This window comes from Pteropus medius, unplaced genomic scaffold (genome assembly GCF_902729225.1).
Source record: "Pteropus medius unplaced genomic scaffold, Ma_sr-lr_union100, whole genome shotgun sequence".
Taxonomy (NCBI): Eukaryota; Metazoa; Chordata; class Mammalia; order Chiroptera; family Pteropodidae; genus Pteropus; species Pteropus medius.
Window position 1 is genome coordinate 10,613,518 of NW_024356249.1, and position 20,718 is coordinate 10,634,235.

Here is a 20,718-nt window from a genome sequence, read left to right on the forward strand (position 1 = left end):
AGCTGGGAACATAATAGGGTAAGTAATAGGGTAAGAAGCGACTAGGTGGAGCAGCGTCACCTTGAGAGGGCGTCTGCAGCCCTCTTTTCAAGCAGGAGCTGATGCCCGCTGCCAAGGATACTCTGGAAGCGACCCCTGCTTTGATTGATGGGGTCAGAGGATTCTTGAATCCCTTCCTATAAAGCACCAAGACAAGGACAGTAAATATATGGGACACACACGACCATCTCTTTTTCCACACTCTTGGTAGACATCAATAATTGATTACAGTTGACTTTCTGGCATGACCTTGGAATCCTTTTCTACATAGCACCCCAGGGAGCTACTATCAGTTGATCGGACATGGCACCATTTGAGATCTTTGCCTCGGGTCTTCCTCCTGGGAACTGCCCTCTCTGGATCAGGCCAGATGAGATATCGGAGGGCGGCCCAGTTCCTAGTGGTGCCCAGCGCTCCCACCCTCCCACTGAACTGCCCCGATGTTCACAGCTGGAGGGGTGAAATCCAGTCCCAACCTGTCTTGCCCACACAGGCCCCTCTTTCTGGGGACAAGGAGCTTACGTAAGTGGCTCATGGCGGGCCTCTCTCTGGTTTCGGCACTCTTACATTGTATAACTTTGGATCAGGCTCCAACCTCCTCTGGTGACCCCATCCAGTGGGGATGCCCACAGCAGTCATGCACTGTGGTGTCCCAGAGTGTACACCTCTGACTGCAGGCTTTTGGTGGACATGGGCAGGGGGGTCTCTAGGAAGTGCCTTTGGCCTCTGCTTCCGCTCACACTCACTTGGTCACACTCACTTGGCCTGGGCCAGCAGCTGGGTGGCTGGGGGACAGCGCCTGAAATCTGCCCGAGTAGAGGGGGAGCTGGAACTCCTAGGCCCAGGTCCCCGTGTGACTCCTATGGATTGAGGCTGCCTGCTTACTGACTCGCATCAATGTCACCCATTCCTGCAGCACAGTGGCTGGGCCCGGGGCATAGAATGACTCCATTGAGCTAGGATTATGGATCTGAGCTGCCAGTGTGGGAGAAGCCAAAGCCCTCAGGCAGTGGGGACTTTTGCCTCCTGCTGGCCTCGTCCAAGGTCCTGAGGCAGCCGTGGTGGGCTACGAGGCCCCCATCTTGCCCAGTGTCAATTCCGGCCCGATTTAGGTGATTCAGCAATGGTCCCCAGAGACCATGTGGCACCCCCTCACTTCCCCAGGACTGTTTTTGAGGAAAACGTCTTTTGAAAGACCTTGGTACCAAGAACAGCCAAAGCTATGGTGACAAGTAAAGACAGTTTTTACCTTTGGAGGGAGGAGCTATGAGGGAACTTTCTAGGATGCTGATGTCCTATAGTTTGATCTGAGTGGTTTTAAGGATAATGTTTAGATTTGTAACATCCACAGACTGCACACTTAAGATTTGTGCACCTTTAAGTTACGCCTCAAGTTGAAAAGTGATCCAGGGACCCGGAAGTCAAGTGTCTTGTGCAGGCCTTGTCAGCTTCCCCACTCGCACTGGCTTTTCTCCAAAGGGGTGGTGGGACCTCAGCTGGTTGGGACCCAGGGCTGGCATGGACAGGCCTGCGTTTTAGATTTTATTTCTGTGGTCACACACAATGGAATCCAGGCAGGCAGCCTTCTTGAGTCCCACCAGCCAGGAGAGGGCTTTCGTTCAGTGTATTCCTCAACTAGACCCATTCTAACTGTAGATGATGTCACCTTGTCCTTGAAACCTCCTATAACTTCCCCTGGCAAAGGGAAGTGCTCCTACTTGAGGTCTCTCTGACCATACTTCCACCTAACTCCCAGGAAAAATGAAGTTTTCTCTCCTTTGAGCTTCCATACCATCTTTTTGGTTTTGTATTTGTTTACACATGAGAGGTATCCAGGTATCCCATAATGCTCAAAAAAGTGCCCGTTTACATTTGTGGTTCAAATGTAAGGATTTAAGTGTCCCTTTGCACTCCCATAAATTACACACTTATTCAACATACGTGTATATGTAAGCAATGTATTACTTGACGTTTGCACTAATGGCATCGTGGTATGAAATCCTGAGATGTGCTTTATTGTTTTTTCGGATTTATGCGTGTTGCTGTGTGGCCACAACTTATTCCTTTCCATCGCTGAATCCTATTCTGTTGTGTGGATATACCTTGTGGTGTCTGCTGTACCTAGTTTTTTCATTAGTAGGAACAAAACTGCAATGGCCATTCTTGCACGTGATTCCCGGTGGGGGATTCTTATGTGTACAAATAGCCCGTGGCCACAGAAGCAGGAGGGAGTCGCTGGATCATGGGGCCTGCACACTGTCAGCTCGACAAGCCGATGTCACTGCAGTTGTCCATATTTCTATTTCGGTAAAGTTAACTAGGTTTTTCTATCATCACCAGTATCTGCTGTTCTCATTAGACTTTCAGCCCCACAAGGCCAGGGCTTATTCCTAACTTATCTCAGTCCTCAGAACAGTAGGAAGGAGGTCAGTGAATCCCAAACGCCTGACTGTTCAGAGGGCTCTGGATGGCTCAGGGCGAACCCATTCCCGTTCCGAGCAAACAATTCAAAGATGATGCCACTGGCGAGGCAGCGGTAGCAGTGGCATTCTGCACGTGCAGGTCCCTGAAATGGCTCTGCATGGAGTGGGCTGTGCTTAGAAGTGTTTTGCTGGCTGGAGGGGTCATCCCCCTGCACTCAGGCAAGGGCGCCCTGGCCTCCGGCAACTGAGCCAGGTCCCCAGTTTTACCCCTCAGGTCCATTGAGACAGACACCTACCAAGGTGAAAGCCATGACCTAGAGAAGAATCACGGGCCTGGGGCCAGAGGACCTGTTTTCTATTTCTGGCCCTGCCATTAATAAGCTGGGTGACCTTGGGCAAGTCACTTTGTCTCCTTCCTCATCATGTAAAATGAGTTTGGGCAGTGATAATTAATTCTTGAACTTGAGAACTCATCAGAATCACCTAGGAAGCTTAAGAGTACAATTTCCCAAATGCTGGTCCACAGGAACTGAGGTAGTAGGTCTGGAGTGGAAAGTGATAACATAACATGCATATTTACTGATAATGAATAATAAAAAAAAGATTAAAAATGCTTGCCTATGGTGAAAACCTTGAATAGTACACAGGGAATTATAATAAGCAGCACTTCCCACCCCCAGAGCTACGTACAGGCAACCGCTTGAATCATCTGTTTTAGATCTTCTGGTGGTTACCATCTTACTGCTCAATAGCCCAGATCTTGTTTTATCTGCTTCAGACATGACCCATTGTCATCCTGCTATGATAGCTGAGGGCTTAACTCACTCACCCCACTCCCACTCTCAATATAGTCCTGCACTATTTCTGGAAGCTGCATTTTAATAAGCACCCCGGGTGATTCTGAGGTAGCTGGCCGGCCAGCCACACTTACAGAAGCACTAGCCTAGTAATGCTTCTTGGTAGAGACACCGAAGTTCTCTCACATCATCTCTTAAGCCCCTGGTTCTTCTGCTTGGCTTCTAGAACTTGCTGACAGGCCCTTTTCCCATCTCTGGGGGCTCTGAATGGCTGGGCACGGGAGCCATGCTGGCGACCACACGGTTCTGGGTTTGTGCAGGTGGAACTGCCCCGCCCTGTCATCGTGCTACCCCTTCTCACATAGCGTCACCTCCTGTACCCCAGTTGCATAGTTAGGATGAGCAGATTTCTCCTTTAGGGACTGGCATAGCTCTGGCTCTAGCAGATTGCCGAGCATCTGACTTCTTTATAACTACCAAGGAGTGGAGTGTTAGAACAATGGGAGACACAGAAATGAGAATGCACAAGCTAAAACTAATGTTAACGAGAAGGAATCTCACCGACAGATATGTGGAGTGAGGGAGGCAGGCACAAAAGACCACATACTGCACGACTCACTTATGTAAAACTTAAAACCAGAAACAACGAAAAAAAAAAAAAGCAAAGCTGAAGAAGGCAACAAAACAGGCAGAACTGTTCTCTCTCTTCTGCTGGGATAAAGGTCAGGGGTTACCTTTGGGGGTGATGCTGACTGAGGAGGGAGCTTATGAGGGGCTGGTGATGTTCTATTTCTTCGACCTGTGTGCACGGGTGTGCTCATTTTGTGAAAACCTGAGCTGGACCCTTATAACTTGTGTACTTTTCTAAATGTGTATTTCCTTACAAGCATTTCCAATAAAAAGAGAAGGAAGACAAACCAAGCGGCTCTCCTTCCTGCCCCGTATACAAACAAGCCCTCCCCTGGGATGGGCCCAGGCAGGTAGGTGAAGCCAGAAAGCGGGCTGCGGTCTCTGCGGCACGGGGTGGGGTAGGGGAGGAGGGCTGATACCCAGAGACTGATCTGCCCGTCGAGGTGTATTTTGGAGTTCCAGCCTGCAAATGAGGCCCAAGCATGCTCCCTGGGAAGGAAGAGATACTCCGACCAAGACTCGAGTGCCATCTTCCCCACCTGCTAGCAGCCAAGCTGTCCGGGGGGGAGGGTGCTGTATGGGCCCCCAGCCCGCCTCCCCCAGGCTGCTGGCCAACCCAGTGTAAATATTATTACACTCCTACGCATCTGAAGGACGTTAATTATTAAAACACATGCCACCCGGGGTAGTGCACTGTAATTAGGTTCAAATTAAATTAGCATCCTCTTGTAATTAGGACATCAATAACCACTCTTGAGGCACCAGTTCTCCAGCCCCTCCCTGTTGCTTCCTCACATGGGCTAATATCAGGAAAGGGGTCCATTGACTCCCTCTCCAGGATGTGAAAATAATCAAACCAATAAATAAAGCGGAGGCCGCTGCGCCAGCCCTGTCCTCTGCTGCCCGCCCTCCCTGCTGGTCCCGCACGCTGGGAGGGAGGAGGGAGAGGAGAGTCACTGGGGTGGGGTCTTGGGCATCAGCACTTCCCTGGTGGCTAGCCTAAACCTGGGCTCTGCTGCATCAGCCCTCAGAGAAAGAAACTTCCAGAGCCTGCCCAGAGCTACTTCCCTGCCATCTGTTAGCCACACCCCAGTCCTCCTCCTGTGACACCCTCTCAGCCACCCAGCCAGGGCCTCAGGCCCTTGTCTAGGTGCACTGCCCACAACTATGGCTTGTTATGTGTATTTCATCATCTGCTGCTCCCTCCACATCTAGGCTGCATGCCCCTCGAGAGTCTAAGGACATGACCTTGGCACTTACTGAACCGAACGCTGTGCCAGTGGCTGGCTGTCTTAATCCGTGTTTGGTGGATGGATGGATAATAGGTGCTTAAGAGACTTGGCTGCTCAACTGGAACGGTGGATGGGGAAGCAGAGTCTATGACCCGACACCAAGGAGCATATTTTTTAACTCTCGCAGAAGGGCCTTTGGAGAGGGGTGTTTTGGTGCTACTTGTTCAAGTGCTGATGCTGACTGGCTTCAACTGGATGAAAAGAAAATATGCCAGAGCACCTGTACACGCTGCGTGACCCCTTCAATTCTGCACCCGGGGTGCCTGGCTTGCCTCGACCTAGTCCTAGCCCTGCCCAGGACAGACCCCAGGAACCAGGACGGACGCCAGGAACTCAACAGATGTGGCAGAGAGAGGAACACGGAGCTGGGGCCAAAACCAGACAAGCTGCAGCAGCGCCTTCTGGCCTGGTGAATATCATGGCCTTTGCCTAAACCAGCCTTGGAGGAGAAAAGTAAGAAGTGGGAAGGTTCAGGCATCATTTCAACTGGAGAACCAGAGGGTTTATCCTTGGGTGCAGTTGTAACCAAGGCAACTGTTAAGACAGTGAGATGATTTCAGACTCTTTCACAAGAGTGGGCTGGCATCTTATCCCCCTGCCAATTGTGCTCAAGTGAATACGTACTGACCTGCCTCGTGGCCCTGCCAGGAGGTAGAGAAATGGGTGCGACATGTATTCTCCTCTCCATGACCATGCTCCACGATGGATAAAAACAAAGCGAGAGCCCATGGTGACAGCGAGCTTGCCTGCTGGGGGCAGGACGGCTTCTCAGGAGTGGGCATAGATGGAGAGATTCACACCGATTCATCATCCACAGTCCTGCTGACTTCTTGGGCCCCATAAGGAGCTGGACGTAGTCATGGGAAACAGTTTGTAGACCATAAAGGGGCTGATTCATGGAGCATCAGCACTTGTTCTGACCCACCCAGAGGGGATGCAGGCAGAAGCTGCGAGTCCTCAAGAGGAAGGAGCGTGGCGGGTTCTAGCTGGACGGGCTTGGCGTCTCTTCCCCTGCCCACCTCTCCCTTTAACTGGAGTGCAGCACGAGTACTGGAAGCATTCATTTCCACCCTAAAGACAAGAGCCCTGGGGAGAACCCTATGCGAATCCTGGGCCGTAACAGGTGGATGTGGGGCAGAATTGCCAAGAGCCAGAATTTTTTGGGACCCAGGCCCTCTGGTTTGGGAACGAGAGCTGGCCGGCCAGGCCCTACCGCCTCCACTGACTTTCTCCAAGACCAAAAGACCGGTCTTCTGGCAGCTTGGAGCATCACTCCAGATCAGAACGTGGGGTGGCAAGTGGGGCTGCCAGGAAGACGTGGCACCACGTTTCACCGGAGAACGTGCCTGGGAAGCGCAGGGCCACACAGATGGGGCCGAGGGGGTTTGGGAGAACAGACTCCCTGGTCACTGTGGATGCCAGAGTGGTGACATCCCCATCAGATACAGCCACTTGCTCTCCCTGGCACTCCCTGAGTAGCACGACAGCCTCTTCACTGCACACCGCAGTGGCCGCCCTCCGGTGTCTCTCATCCCTCGGGGGTAGCAGTGGCCTGGGGTTGCTGACCTCTACGGCCAGCTCTACCTTGAGGACTGGGGGATACTGTGTCAAGTCGAATGCAGCAAGAGCTAATAACCGGGAGAGATAGGCTCTCCTCGGCTAGTGGCCCTGACCCCTCTCGGAGCACCTGTCGAGGGAGCAGGGCAGCGACTAGGGGCCCTCGATCTTAACCGTGCCGTGCCAGCCTGTCTGGTGTGGGCCATTCCTCCTGCTACAGCAGGAAGAAGGAGATCACCTTGCTTTGCTCAGTGAGTCCCTCCTGGCCCCTGGCTGAACTGCTCTTAATCTCTAAGGTCCTCGAGGGCAGCTGTGTGCAGTGGGTCCGGACTGAGGAGTCAAAAGAGAAGACCTGCAGCCTTCTGTTTGGCGGCCAGGGTGTCAGGTGATGCCCACCAGGCCCTAAGAGCTGCTCGGACCTCTGAAGAACTGCCCTGCTCCCACCGACTGACTAGGTTCCCGGGGGGATGGCCGTGCATGTGGATGATGACTCTGGGGGTCATGCATGTGCCCAGGTCTCTTGGCCGGGGCTGCCGAGATCCTAGGCTCTGGGCTCCAGCACGAACAATACGGGCTGCAGAGAGCATGTACTATTTTATTGGGCCTTAAAAGCTTTAAATACAGAAAAGGGGAGGACTGGTGAGGGGCAGATGTGGACACGCTGGCATTTGAGAATGGACATATCAGAGAAATCACGTAATCAACAGCTGGACAGAGAGCTGGGAAGAAGGGCAGTCTGGAACAGAAGTGGGGTACCCGCTGGCAGCTGGCCTCGGGTACCAGGATGATGTCCTCCATTAGGACAAAGTCTTTCATGTTTCTTCCTGATTTGAGGACAATTAAAAAAAAAACAAAAAATCACAAACCCCCATCCAAATAAAAAAACAAAATCTGCTGGGCGTCTGTGGACAGCAATGCTCGTCATCTCAGAAGACAATGGCTCGTCCCCTGAAAGCCTCAGTCTCCCTGCACCCCACCCCAGTCCAGATGGTGCCCTACAAGACATTTCTATACACCGAAGCAAAGCTGGACCCAATCTACACCCCCGATTTGGGGTCTGGAGCTGAAACACCGTCCTGGCAGAGGAGGAGGTGCTGGCGTGAGCGGTGCGGGGTGGGGGCTGGACCCGATTCTCTCCTTAGCGGCTGTAGCCGAACTCATCTGCGTCATCGGCTCGGAAGTCTCCATAGCGCCACAGGTTCAACTGTGAGAAAACAGAAAACGGCTCTCAGGGAGGTGGGACCTGCAGGAACCCGAAGGCCACACCCCCTCTGGCAGCACCTTCTGGGGCTCCTGACGTGAAAACTCACCCTGGCACTCTTGGCCGACTCCTGGGCGTTCAGGTACTCTGTGATCTGGAGGGGCGAGAGAGAGAGAGGGATTGGTCAAGATGGGGGTATTCACAGTCGGGCCACCAGAGTGACCCTGCAGAATGCCCAGGTCACATCCACATCCCTCCCCTGCTCAGTGAGTCCCCAGCTCCCTCAGAGTAAAAGCGAAGTGCATAGTCAGGTTGGTCTCCTGGCTGTTTCTTGGCTGTGCTGGCTGCTCCGTCTGCCTGAAATGCGCTTCCCCTTCCCGTCCGCCTGGCTACTTATCCTGGCCCTTCGAGTCTTTGACAAAAAGGATCATCTTAATGAGGCCTCCGATAACTGCATTTAAAATTACAACCACCCCCCTCCCACACCCGATTCCCTTTACTATTTTCTCTAACATTCAATTTCATTGACTTATTGTATTTATTTTTATTGCTCGTCTCCTCATGCTTGAATGAAAGCTCCATTGGGCAGGAATGTTGTCTCTTGTTCACCGAGATATGTATGCCCTCAATAAATGTTTGCTGAAATAATGAACAGATGAATCAATGAACACATTAAGTGTTTATCTTAGGGAGTGGGCCAAAGAATTTTCTGGACACCAGAGACATTATGGATAGTTTCATATGAGGGACACTAAGATCTCTAGTTCTACAAGGAAACTTAAGCTAACTCCTAGGAATAATCTCAGGAAACTGGGGGTCTTCACGGCAGGGACTAGGAGATTAGGTCTCTCCTGTCCCCAAGGAGACATGGGAGCAATTCACAGTCTTGTTCCAAATGAATTATCAACTTGCAGAAGCGGTCCTTGGAGCCACAGACCACTGACACCTTATATGGGGAGAGCAAAGGCAAAGAAGGGCTGGGAGAAGGGAAAGTCAGGGGCACTGGCTTCAACCCTGCTGCTCCCATCTCTCCTCTCAGGGGGAGCGTTGGGACCAGCTGGGTGCTGCCGCCGCCCTCTAATCTCTTCCTGCCATTAGGAGGTGGTGCTACAGGAGGGCGTGAGCTTGCCGCCAGCCTGTCCCTTGAGGCTGGTGTGTCGTGGGGCCTCAGCTGTGGCTTGGTAGGAAGCCGGGAGGACTTGGATGAGTGGGGTGCTGAGCAGAAGGGGATGCTAGTCTCCAGAACCCAATCTTAATGATCGACACCTGAACAGTGCAAGCTGGTGTCCCAGGCATCAGCACCCCACCCTCATGGTCCACCCTATGAAGCAGCAAGGCTCTCATCTCATGAAGGAGAGACTCGGGCCTCAAAAGACTGATCTCTAAGGTCCGACATCTCAGGAACGGTGGAGGCTGGACTCGGGCCCTGCTCTGAGCCCTGGGGGCTTTTCAAACAGGCTGGAGGGGTACTGTGGGTACTGTGGCAGAGTCCCTTCAGCCGCCTTGGCGCTGCCTCCTGGCTCTGGTGGCACTGCGTGCTGGGAGCTGGTTATGGACTTGGAAGTTGTATGTTAGAGAGAAGGAAATGAGAACGGGACAGAAAGCCAGACAGGCTTTGACCCTGTCCATGCCACCGCTGGTAAAGCTTTCTAGCCTGTCACCTGGGGGTGCATGCAAAGGGAAACTTTCCGCTCTAGTTTGCAGCTGCATTCTTAGCCAAACCTGCAGCCAATTAATTTGGGATGTAATTAGCTCTTTTAAAAAAAGAAACCCCAACAAACAGAAACCCATTATCTTTCCCCAGAAGGAACAGCAGGATGGTGGGTTCCCTGTTCCCTCACTGGCTCCTGACGCAGTCCCCAGCCCCGCTCTGTGATGGCGGCTATGGGAGACAGTGGGGGCCGCCTCCACATCACATACCACTTTCTGGAACTGCTTCTCCTTGCGCACCTCCACCATGACCAGTCCCTCCTTCACCAAGCCCAGCCCCACGTCCCCCTTGGAGTCAGCAAACTGTAGGGTGACGTGGGGACAGCCAGCACTCAGGTGTTCCACGTTGAGCAGGCACTGAGTGTTCTGGATATCCCGTACCACGCTGTCCACGGCGTCTGTCCGAGCATCCTCCTGGAGCAGGGACACACCCAGGTTAGTGGGAGAGGTTAAGTGTGAGCAAAGGATGACCATGGGGACCCCAGGTCCTGTTTACAGACCTCCAAGAAAGTCTGCCCAGCAGGTGCCTGCAGCCCACTCCCTGCTCAGACCCTAGTGAGGGAGGACACAGGCTCTGGGCATGAAGTGCCCCCTCTCCCTTTGTCCTTTCCCTCCCCTCCAAGCGTAGCTGCGCGTCATCTCATTCCTATCCCCTGCGTCTGTACCCACATCCAGCTGCCCTGTGTCCCTGAAGAAAAGTGGCTTTTTTCCATCCCAAAGTAACCTTCCACTTGCTGTCCGGCCCCTACCCCTCCTATGTCTGCGGGGCCTCGCTCCAGCACAGCGGCCCCCACGGCCCCCCACGGCCCTCGTTTCTGCCTCCACTGTCATCTCAGGTTCTCTGCCCAGCCCCACAGGCTGTCGTCCCCCGGAACTAGTTCGTCAGCGTTGTCTCCTGTTGTTTCTCTTCTGCTCGTCAGTAAATTTCATAAAAAGGCAGGAATGGTGCTGATTCCTATCCTACCATTTGCTCCTCAGCACTCGGCATCTGAGAGCAGCTCTAACCATGCTGTTCGGACTGCTCTCGCTCTGAGCACCAGGGTGCTTGCTGCTCAAGCCACAGGGGCCCCTGACCTCCCTGGGGAGCTGGACACTGCAGACCGGCTCTCCCCTCCTGGCAAGTGGGCAGCGTCCGCAATCTTGAGCCTGGGTTTTCTGGAGGCGCATTCCTTCCCCAGGCTGCGGGCAGGCCAGCGCTCTCTCCTCCCCACCCTATGATCCACGTACTCCACGTTTGAACACTCCATGGCGTCGGCCATTCAAATCCATGATTTCCTCATCTCGCTTTCCAAACTATGCAGCCCTTGGATGGAGCTCCCCACAGCCCCTAGTTTATGCCTTCTCGCCCCTCTTACCTTGGCCAACAGCAACATACACATGCATAAAAAACCATCATAGATTCCGCCTCTCCCCAGCTCCCACCCCTTCTGAGGGTGCTCTGAGACCTCGCTCACATGGCCCAGGCTAGGCCACTGTCGTCTCTAGCCTGGACCTTCAATTGCAATTGTCCCCCAACCATTCCTTCTAGTCTCTACTCTTCCACGATGCCACCGGAAGTAACTTTCTTCCCGTCCCCGCTCTTTAATTCCGCTCCCCCCATTTCCACCCCTGACCTATGGATGTTGCCGTTTCCCCTTAAGAACTGGATCTCTGAAGGCGGGGTGTCTCCTTCCACACGCTTGCGGCATGCACCTGGGGCCTGGACCATGGCTCCACTGAGGTGCGAACCCAGGACCTTCTGTGTGTAAAGCAGACGTGCTGACAGCTACACTATGGAGCCGTTCTGGAAGTAACTTTCAAAAACAGTTTTGACCATGTCACGCTTCTGCTGAAAATCCTAACACAATCCCTTCCGGCTGTAACGCAAAGACTAAGCTTGCCCGGGCAGACAAGGCCTTGATCCCCAGACCCTGACTGACTTTTCCCTTCTCATCTCCTGCCACTGCCCGTGAGGCCCCTGGGACCTGAATGTGGTGGACTAGTTTTTGCCCAAAAGCACCCTGGTACACCAGACCTACCTATTTCTTAAGAACTAGGTCAAGTGCTCTAATGCCACCTCCTCTGTGGCACTGAACTTCCTTGGTTACTCCCATCTCTTGAGTCTGTTACTAACAAACCACCCATCACTGTCTCCATCTTCTCCTGTCAGCCCGTGAGGGATGCAGGGGTGGCTGAGTGCCACTGGACAGTCCCCTTCAGAAGGAGAGAAGATGCACTGACTCACATCTTGGGGCACCTGGATGAAGGCGAAGGCATACTCCGTGGCTTGAGCGGGCAGCACACGAGTGCTGAAGGCAGGTGGCAGGGTACCCAGGCGGGTGGACGGCAGGATCTCCCTCTGTGAAGGACACACCAGGCAAGAGCATCACACACACGATGCCCTCTTGCTCTCAGAGGGTAAGTCCCTGCAGCCAGGTCTCTGGGAACTCTAACTCAGGGGCTCCCTGCTCCCCTGCGACTTGGTTCCACTGAGCCACACGCACAGGCTCGTCCAGTCAGCGAAACCTTGGGAGGACATGGCACGCTGGCCCCTGCAGCAGGTAGGTAGCTGTGACTCACCCTCTCTACCTTGGCTCCCACTAAAATAATCAATTTGATGACCAAACTCTCATCACTGTTTCCATTTCTTTCTAATGCCTTCCCTTTAGGGGTTCCCTGACCACTTTCCCACGGGCCAGGGGGGTGCTCCACAGGCTAGGAGCTAGCACACCAAGGTGAGGGTCCTGGCAGCCCCTGGCTTGCCCATGGTCTGGCGCAGGCCCCAGCCTGGCAGGGACTCTTTCTTTGAGTATTCCCAGGGACTGACTTTCTGCTGACTGATCCTCTGGTCTTTGAGGAGAGTAGGTGATCACAGCCAGCCGCAGCCACAGCTCAGGGGAGCAGCTCAGTGGAACCAAGTCTCCTGTCTGCTGCCACACCCCCAGGGAGTACTGCGGGGACTGTCAGCAGACTGTCAACAGACTGTCAACAGACTGTCAACAGACTCCAGGGTCCAGCCTGAGGAGTTTTTCTCCCACTCTGCTACCTTGTAATTGTCCTTTCCCAGAAAACTTTGGTTTTGGGATGGGCTGTTGATTAGCAGAGGGGAGAAACACCACGACAGGTATGGGGACCAGGAACTGTAGAGGGTCTTCCTGGGCCCACTCTTCAGAGAAGCCAGGCTGAAGAGGAACCCTGGGTATGGCCGGGCACTCATCTTTAGGGCCTGGACAGAACTAACTATTGGTGCTCACGGGCCTCTGGCCAGAGATGCCACTTTTGTTGGCCACTCAGGGGTCATGGCCTGTTGTACAAACAGTAGTGATGCTCACGTGTTCTGTCAGGAAGGGAGTCCAAAGGCTGGAGGGACCTTCAAGAGATCGGATGGCCCTGACTGTGTCGAACGGCCCCTGGCAGCCACTGGGGCCCCCCCTTGCCACCCTGTCCACCTCGCGGTCCCCCGCACTCACGTTGCCGTAGTCAATGTAGAAGACGTGCACTTTGGCAGCAGACTCAACTTTCTCTACTCGGGCCCGGTACCTGCAACGGCATCATGCGCAGAGCTCAAGGGACGGCCCTGGGGAGTCGCCCCCCCTGGAGCTTTAGTGATGGCAGGGGAGAGAGCACAGCACTTCTCTGCCCAGGGCTCCCGGAGCACACCCATGGGTGTCACAGAAGGCAGTCAGTTCTCGACTCCACCAAGGCTTGGCCTTGGGGCCCTGTGGTCACCATCTAATGGAATCAGAGCAGAGCTGGGAGCAGGGGGAGGGGGAAGGGGAGCATGTGGAGCAGATTAATGTGTCCTTGGGGCATAAAGCAACAAGACTAACGACTAGATTGATGTCTGCTGTTTAAACCCGGCACACTGAACAGCAGCTGTAATTAGCCGGCAGATCTGTCTGGGAGACCGCAGCAGGGAACACATCCAAGTCACTTCGTCACCCTGGGAAGGCCATGGGCCCTACCCTTGGTATATCAGACGTAAGTGACCTTCTTGCAGCCTGTGAGGCTGCTCATGTCCCAGACAGTTGGGGTGGAGGGTTGGGCGGCTGGTCTGGGTTTACTGAGACATCATTTTTCCCTGTGTAGGGTGAGGGGTGTGTCGGAGAGCCCCGGCCAGCCAGGGCTCCCCCAAGAGCATCCCAGGAGAGAGATGGAGGGACACTACTTCTGTACTCCAGAGGCTGGCTGGACTGCAGGAAAATCACAGGCTAAAGCACAGGCCCAAGATGGGCTATGGGCAATGAAAAGGGCCACCCTGGAGAGCTGGCCAAGGTCAGCAACATCTCAGTGAAAACCAGACCACAGAGGCTCATGCCTGAAGTCTAGCTGGTGGCTCTGTAGGCCAGTGTCACGAGGACAGACCTGCTGCTGTCCTGCTGCTCTGGATCCCAGTGGCTTACCATTCTCCGTCTACGAATTTGGCAATGCAGAATTCTCCCCGGCGTGGGGCGTAGGAGCCCTCGACAGGAGGGTGGCTGGAGATATCATTTCGCATATTCTCCATCAGCTTCTCCAGCTGGGTGCCTGATAGGGAGGAAGAGGGAGGGAGACCAGGGTGTCAGGTTCTGTGGCGCCTCATTTCTGAATGGGCTGGGGGTGCAGATGAGCCTGGGGACTGGGTGGTGTGTGAACTCTGCAGAAGGCCCATGGCACGGGCTCGCCCCATCCCGCAGGGAGGGAGGGCCTCTTTGGTCCTGGCTCAAGAGGTTTCATGCTGTCTATTTTAAAAGCAGGACACTGACTTGCTGACACTTCAGGCCTTAGAAGCACACAGTCTTCCAACCCCAGCTCTCCAATCTTCTGGCCATGGCTGTGGGAGTCCTTGGGAGTGTTCCTGGGCTTTGGTTAAGGAGGTGGAGAAAGCGAGTGAATGTGGAGCACGGCCAAGGCCATCCAGCCTCTCCAGGGTGGGAGCTGGCCAGCCTGCACCCCAGACCTACAAGGGCTGGCTCTGGCCTAGGCTGCAGAGGTGGTGACTGACCATAACCACTCTTTGCAAAGTGGAAAGGCTAAAGTGGAGATGAAGGATGGGCCTGGCCTATACAACCCTGAACAAGGAATGGGCCTCAGAATGTGAGCCATGGAAGATGGAGAGCAGTTCTGAGAGCAGGGCCCAGTCCCAGCACATTCAAACTGGGCCACTCCCCTCTCAGTCACCCTGCGAGATACATGCTGAACTGAACTTCCGGTGCTGCCAGGCTGGGGTGCCCTCCTCAAACTGGGGATGGTGCTGAGGGTGGAGTCTCCCTGCCTTGCCTCACTCTGACCTTGGGGCCCTGCTGCTTGTCTGCTTTTCGCCAGGTTTGGTAGCTCGCAAGTTCTTCTCAGGTACAAACCTAGCTCCTCCCTGCCGCGCTCCCCTGGCCCCACCCCGCTCAGTACCAGTCCCCAGTGGCTTCTCCTTTACAGCCCTCCTAGCCCTGACTCGAGCTCTGCATCAGACCCGCTGTGCTCCCTTCGCTCTCGGAGGTGACGGTGGCTGGGTGCATGTGGATTACTATCTGCATCTTCAGGGCCCAAAGCCACACACACTGTAACAGGTGTCTAACACATGTTGGCTGTTGGTACACTTGTCAGGTGTCCTTATAAGTTCCTTGTCTGGGTCTGTGTTTCTGTCACCACACGGTGAGCTCCTTCAGGGTACAGACCATAGCTCACTCAGTTGTTCGCTTTCCCAAGGCCTAGCAGAACCCCTGACATATGCAGGGTGCTCGATCATTTAATGGCATTGAAGATGACCTCTGCATGTGAACACGAGGGGGTGTATCCACTCGGCTCTCTGCACGGGCCACTGCCCAGCATTCACGGGACTTGGTTTCAGAACAGGGACACGAGGAGGCAGCCGCCCTTCCCCCTATCCAGTGGTAAACCCCCTAAAATTCTCCTGAGACAATGTTCCTTACCCAGATGGTAAAATTTTAGGAACTAAGGAGAAGCCTCTACATAAGACAAGTTCCTCCTAGACTGGGTCTATTTTTATTTTTATTTATTTTTTGCTCCAAGGCAACAGAAGCAGACTTTGCCTCCTACAAACAGGCAAAGCCCTCTGGGAGGTCCTTCGCAGAGACCTGGCTGGTCATTTACAGCTGCTGGCAATGTTTTCGTCATTTCATCAGCTCCTTCCCTAAAAGCTGGCTCTAGTGAGAAGGGAGACAAGGTGAGAGGATGCGCCCTACCAGGGGATAGGAGGCTGCAGACGAAGGAGACGTGTATGTTCTGAGGTTTCTTTTCCTCGATTTTATGGAGCCACCAGCACAGGGTTCTCTCAGGGGCCCACAACTCTCTAGGCGGCGTGCCATGGAGCGCCTTGCTCCCTTCTCCAATATTCTAAGAATACATGGTTCCCTCCTTAGTTCTCTTTATTTTCTTCCTTGGATTCTGCTCACTGCAGTGTCGTGGCTTCCTAGAGCTGAGAGGGACAGCCAGGCAGGGCACTGGGCAGGCACATGTGGGACGCCTCTGAGACTGCAGAGACTATGTGGTCAAAGGCCTTGAATCCTCAGGCTCTGTCCCTTGGAGACTTCAGGATCCTGTTCTCATTCAAGGAGAATCCTTCCCAGCAGGGGCCGGGGGCCAGGTGGAACCTCTGTCTGGGGGCTGTCGTACCCTGGGCAGAGTCTTTGAGTTTCCTTCCGCCAAGCTCCCTGAGGGCCGTTCTTGCTGGCTCCTGTGCTCAGGAACAGCTCTCTTTCCTACCTGGACCAACACTCCAAGACTCTTTCCCGTCACATCACCCAGACCTGAGGCTGGCTCCCTCTTGGCTTCATTCTCAAGGCAAAGGCTGGCCCAGCTCTCACCAAGATTGCAGCTGACCTCAAGGGAACCTAATCCTGAAGGCTCATCGGCACCATCTCTGCCCCGCCCCGGCTTCCTCCACCATCCCCCACCAAGTATAGCCAGCCGAGGACTCGGAATGGTCAGTTTCCCTTGGTGAAATGACACTGCCACAAAAGCAGCTGCCGGGGAAATGCCACTAGAGAGGAAGTGGCTGAGACAAGGCTGATGGTGATCTGGAGTGCGCCCGGCATGGGTAGGGGGAGGGGCTGAGAAGGCTGGGCAGAGCCGCGCCCTGCCCCTCATGGGGCTGCCTTGAGTGTCAGTGACATCGTCAGTCTCCTCTGCCTTGTGAGGATCTGGCTCAGGCCAGAGGCAGCTCTAAGGGCTTTTCCTCTGCCCTGAACAAGGCGGCAGCGAGAGGAGGGAGGGCAGGGTAAAGGCTGTGGAGGTGGGAAGTCGCGCCAGAGGGGCCACGGTGCAGATGCTCACGGAGCTGTCTTTCCTGCCCTCTGTCCTCCAGGAGCCTGATGTCTCTGCCTAGGGAACCGTGGCCACAGGGCACAACACGAAGGACAGGAAGGAGGACGACAGAGAGAGGGGGTCCTTCAGAAAGACTGCCCGAGGATGACTTCTCCTAGAGTGCTGCCTGTTTCCATGGGAACTGGTTACCACTCAGGGCCGTGGTAACCTCTAGAGAAGGAGAAGCCCCCGCGGAGACCAGCCTAGGCTCCCCTCCTCTGCCTGCCTTCCCAAGGGAGCTGAGGGGGAGAGGGGCCGAGCAATGCCAGTTTGTGCTTCCTGCCCACATAGAGACAATCTGTTCATTGCTTCCTGAGAGACTCCAAGGGCTACGATTCCTCATGCCAGCCCAGCCAGGGGTGTCTGGGAGAAAAGCCATTACCTAAGAGTCTCAGGGCACCACCCAGACAAAACTGGTTACCTCATCAGTCCTCAGAGGACCCGCTCGGCCCACCTACTCCAGGGCTCACTTGCAGGCCAGGAAATGACCCGTGGACCCAGAGAGCGGTGTATGGGGCCTGAGGGGTGGGCAGTAGCTATAAACTATCCTGGGGAGGCCCCTGAAACCCCTGGGCTGTGCCCCTCCCTCCCACTGAACAGAGGGGCCCCGGAGGCAGGCTGGACCATGCATGCCAGAGGCTGGGAGGCAGCAGGGCCTGGGCCGGGGCCTGAGCACTCACCGGTCTCCACATCCTGCACGTAGAAGTGCAGGTCGTCAGTGATCTCGGTCACGAACACCGGCTTGTAGCTGGCTGAGCGCTCCTTCTCCTCCAGCACAGGTGTCACCTCCTCCACGGGCTGCTCCTCATAGTGGGCCCAGACCTGCGTGTGGGATACCAGGACAGGGACTTTTAGGCAAGTGGGTCACTCCCTGGGGAGAGTGAGTACGGGGTCACCAAAGGGCATTCGTCATGTCAGGCTGGGCCCCTGGGACCCTCCTACCTGGGGTGGGGGGTGGGAGAGAGAAGAGCCCTCTTAAGTTCTTCTGATCTAGTGGTTCCCAAGTTCCCACAGGCTCCAGAAGCCACAGGGGTGCTTATTAAAAATGCAGGTGCCTGGGGCCCACTCCGGGCCGACCAAACTAGGATCTGTTATAAGGGTCCCAGAGAGTGTAACAAACCAAGCAGGCTCCCTGGCGATTCTACGGCCGGCCAGGCCGGCCAGAACCGGTGTGAGCACCTTGGTGCTGGAGAGGTTCTGAGACCCCGCCTCCCTCCCCCGCACCACGCTGAACTGAACTGAACTGTCGTAGGGCCACTGGCACTCGGCAAGGGGCGGGGGGTGGGGGCTGAGGGTTCGTCACTGTGCGAGATGCCTCTTCTCAGCAACCTCTGTCCTCCTCACCTCAAGCAGGTTGCTCTGACCCAGCTCAGAAGCTGGGCTGCTCCCCCACCCTTTCCTCGCCCTTCTCCCCTCAGCCCTGTGCTGTCAGGGCGGGAGTAGCTCAGAAGTTGATGCTACGTGACAGCGTGTCAAGTCCAATCCTACGGCCAGAAGATTATCCCAGTAGTGAGGCTTGTCAGAGCAGGGAAGGGAAGTGGCTTTCCAGCTGAGCAGTGGGAAGAGGGTGAGGGAATGTCGGGGAGACGACCACACAGGGGCTCCCACAGACGGACAGACATAGGAACAAGGGGTGATAAAAACATTAGCCCCAAATTTACATGCTTACTAGGTGCCAGGTGCCTTTCTAAACATCTCTAAGTATTAAATCATTTAATCCTTACGACGCTTTGAGCAGGGATCAATGTCACCCGTTTCGCAGAGGAAACTGAGGCACACAGGTCTTGTTAGAATTAGCGGAACCAGGATTCGAACACAGGTAGTCTGGCTCTAGAGCTCTTCAAGGGGCCTTTGGCTCCGAATGGGCCTCTGGAGCCAGACGGTGGCACTGAGCAGTGGGAAAATCTATAGGTGGGAGGTTTGGGCTCTTGTCCTTGCATTGTGACCTTTAATTTGCTGTTTGACTTTGGTTGAGCCACGTGCCTTCTCTGGGTCTCTTTTCCTTCTCTCATAAAATGAGGTAGTTTGACCGTGTGAGCGCTCAGCTGACATGCAGATTTCTAGGTGGCATCAGGAGCAGCTGAAGGGCAGGAATGCTGGAATAACTGAACCACCCTGGGTCACACTCGCAGAGGCCATGCTCCGGCCTTTAACGTGGCACGGTGTGAGTCTTTCCACTAGAAGGAGAGGCAAGGGCCCTGAGAACTGGAATGAGCGACGGGGACTTGCAGAGCCTGGGGGCGGGGGTGAGGGGCGGCTGCCAGGGAGCGGCTGAGAAACACGGCAGAAACACTACTCTGCCGCCCACACGGGGCAGCACCCTTCGCCTTTCGAGGCTGCGTCTGTGGGCCCCTGGTCTGGGCCTGGGCTCTAACCCAAACACCGCCCGACCCCTTTCACTTTCCCCCAACATCTGTCCCCTCATCCCGGCTGCTCCCCTCATCACCAGCACCCAGACACCTCTGCTTCCAACACCGCAGGCCTGGCTGCCAAGGGAGAGGAGGCAGCAGGACTTCACTTCAGTAAGATCAGAGGCTCCTGGTCTCACCCCTCCAGGACCCACCCACCCTGATGAGGAAGGGGGTCTCTAGCCTTTGGACTTTCCTGTGAAAGGGTCTCTCCAATCAGAGGCCATGGCAGTGACTGTTGAGAGCTCTCTGGGGGACGACTACATTCCTTCCCATTCCAAGACCCACATCCTGCTGAGGCCAGGGCTGAGGCTTTCCCTCCGGGTCCCCCTCGCTGGAAGTTCCCCAGGAAGTGACTACTTAACCAGCCACTCCTATCAGCTCCTCGGCTCCTCTCAGCTCCTCTGAGATCCTTGCAGCTCTGAGGCTCGTGGGACTCTCACTGCCGCTGAGAGGCAAGACTGGCTCCCGAGTGGGCCCTGAGCCCGGGAGAGTTCCGGGCTCCCACCCTAAACCCCACCCTCCCTCCCCCAGCCGTGGGGGAAGGAGGCTCCTCAGCAGAGCTGATGAATTGGGAACAGACTGACAGGGTGAGAGCAGAAACTGCTAATGACTCAAGTGAAAGAGCCTCAGGCGACAGCATCAGGTCTCCTTCTGGGGAGAGGGGTGGAGATTCTCTCCCGGCAGCTCAGGTGGCAGCAAGCGTGAGGTCAGGACGATGTAAACAAAACCCTGAGGGAGGGCAGCACAGGGGCCAGTCCTCTGGTCCCACAGCTCACTGGGTGCTAGGAGGGGAGCCGGGGGGCACACGCTGCTGCCCCCTGAGGTGAGAAGACACCAGAAGCATGCGGTCGCCAAAGAGTAGAAGAGGGAGAGCTGCTTGTCAGATAAAGGAACCCCATTTCTAAGAGAGGGCTGGCTTGGCCCTTTCAATGGTAGAGCCTTGAAGGTTCCCTTTTTCCCCTTGGGGGATGGAGGTGACCAGCTAGTCTCTGGACTTGGCCACCAGTGGCTCTTGGCGAGCTGGTGAAGGCAGTCTGGCCAGGTGGCTTCTTAGTGGGAAGGAGTCATCTGGGACAGGCTTGGCTGCCCACATCCCCACCCTTAAACATGGGTGGGTTTTGCCCATGTTGACTTACACTGCCCTTCCACAGAACTGGGGCAGGGATGGGACAAACACACTGGCAAGACACCTGCCAGACATGTGCCACTTTGTTATAGCCACCAGAAGCCCTCTTATAGCTCAAATCCCCGATAAGAAAAACCTAAAGACCCCTCCCGAAAGGAACAGTAATTGTGCACACAGACACACAGTCAGTGCTTTACGGTTCGGCCCCCGGGCTCTCGGTGGAGGAGCTGGGCCAAGATGCTGGGTAGGATGAG

At 55.1% G+C, this 20,718-nt stretch overlaps 1 protein-coding gene across 1 annotated transcript in view; it reads right to left on the reverse strand.

The window, feature by feature from the left end:
- Positions 1–7,313: 7,313 nt before the first annotated feature.
- SND1 (staphylococcal nuclease and tudor domain containing 1) overlaps positions 7,314–20,718 on the reverse strand; it is a 390,995-nt gene continuing 377,590 nt past the window's right edge. The window contains exons 18-24 of the mRNA XM_039860623.1: positions 17,608–17,749; positions 14,032–14,155; positions 13,099–13,168; positions 11,874–11,987; positions 9,860–10,063; positions 8,049–8,093; positions 7,314–7,942 (exon numbers count right to left, since the gene is read on the reverse strand). Of these exons, the coding sequence (XP_039716557.1) occupies positions 7,877–7,942; positions 8,049–8,093; positions 9,860–10,063; positions 11,874–11,987; positions 13,099–13,168; positions 14,032–14,155; positions 17,608–17,749 (765 nt within the window). The 3' untranslated portion in view covers positions 7,314–7,876. The remainder of the gene's footprint in view (positions 7,943–8,048; positions 8,094–9,859; positions 10,064–11,873; positions 11,988–13,098; positions 13,169–14,031; positions 14,156–17,607; positions 17,750–20,718) is intronic.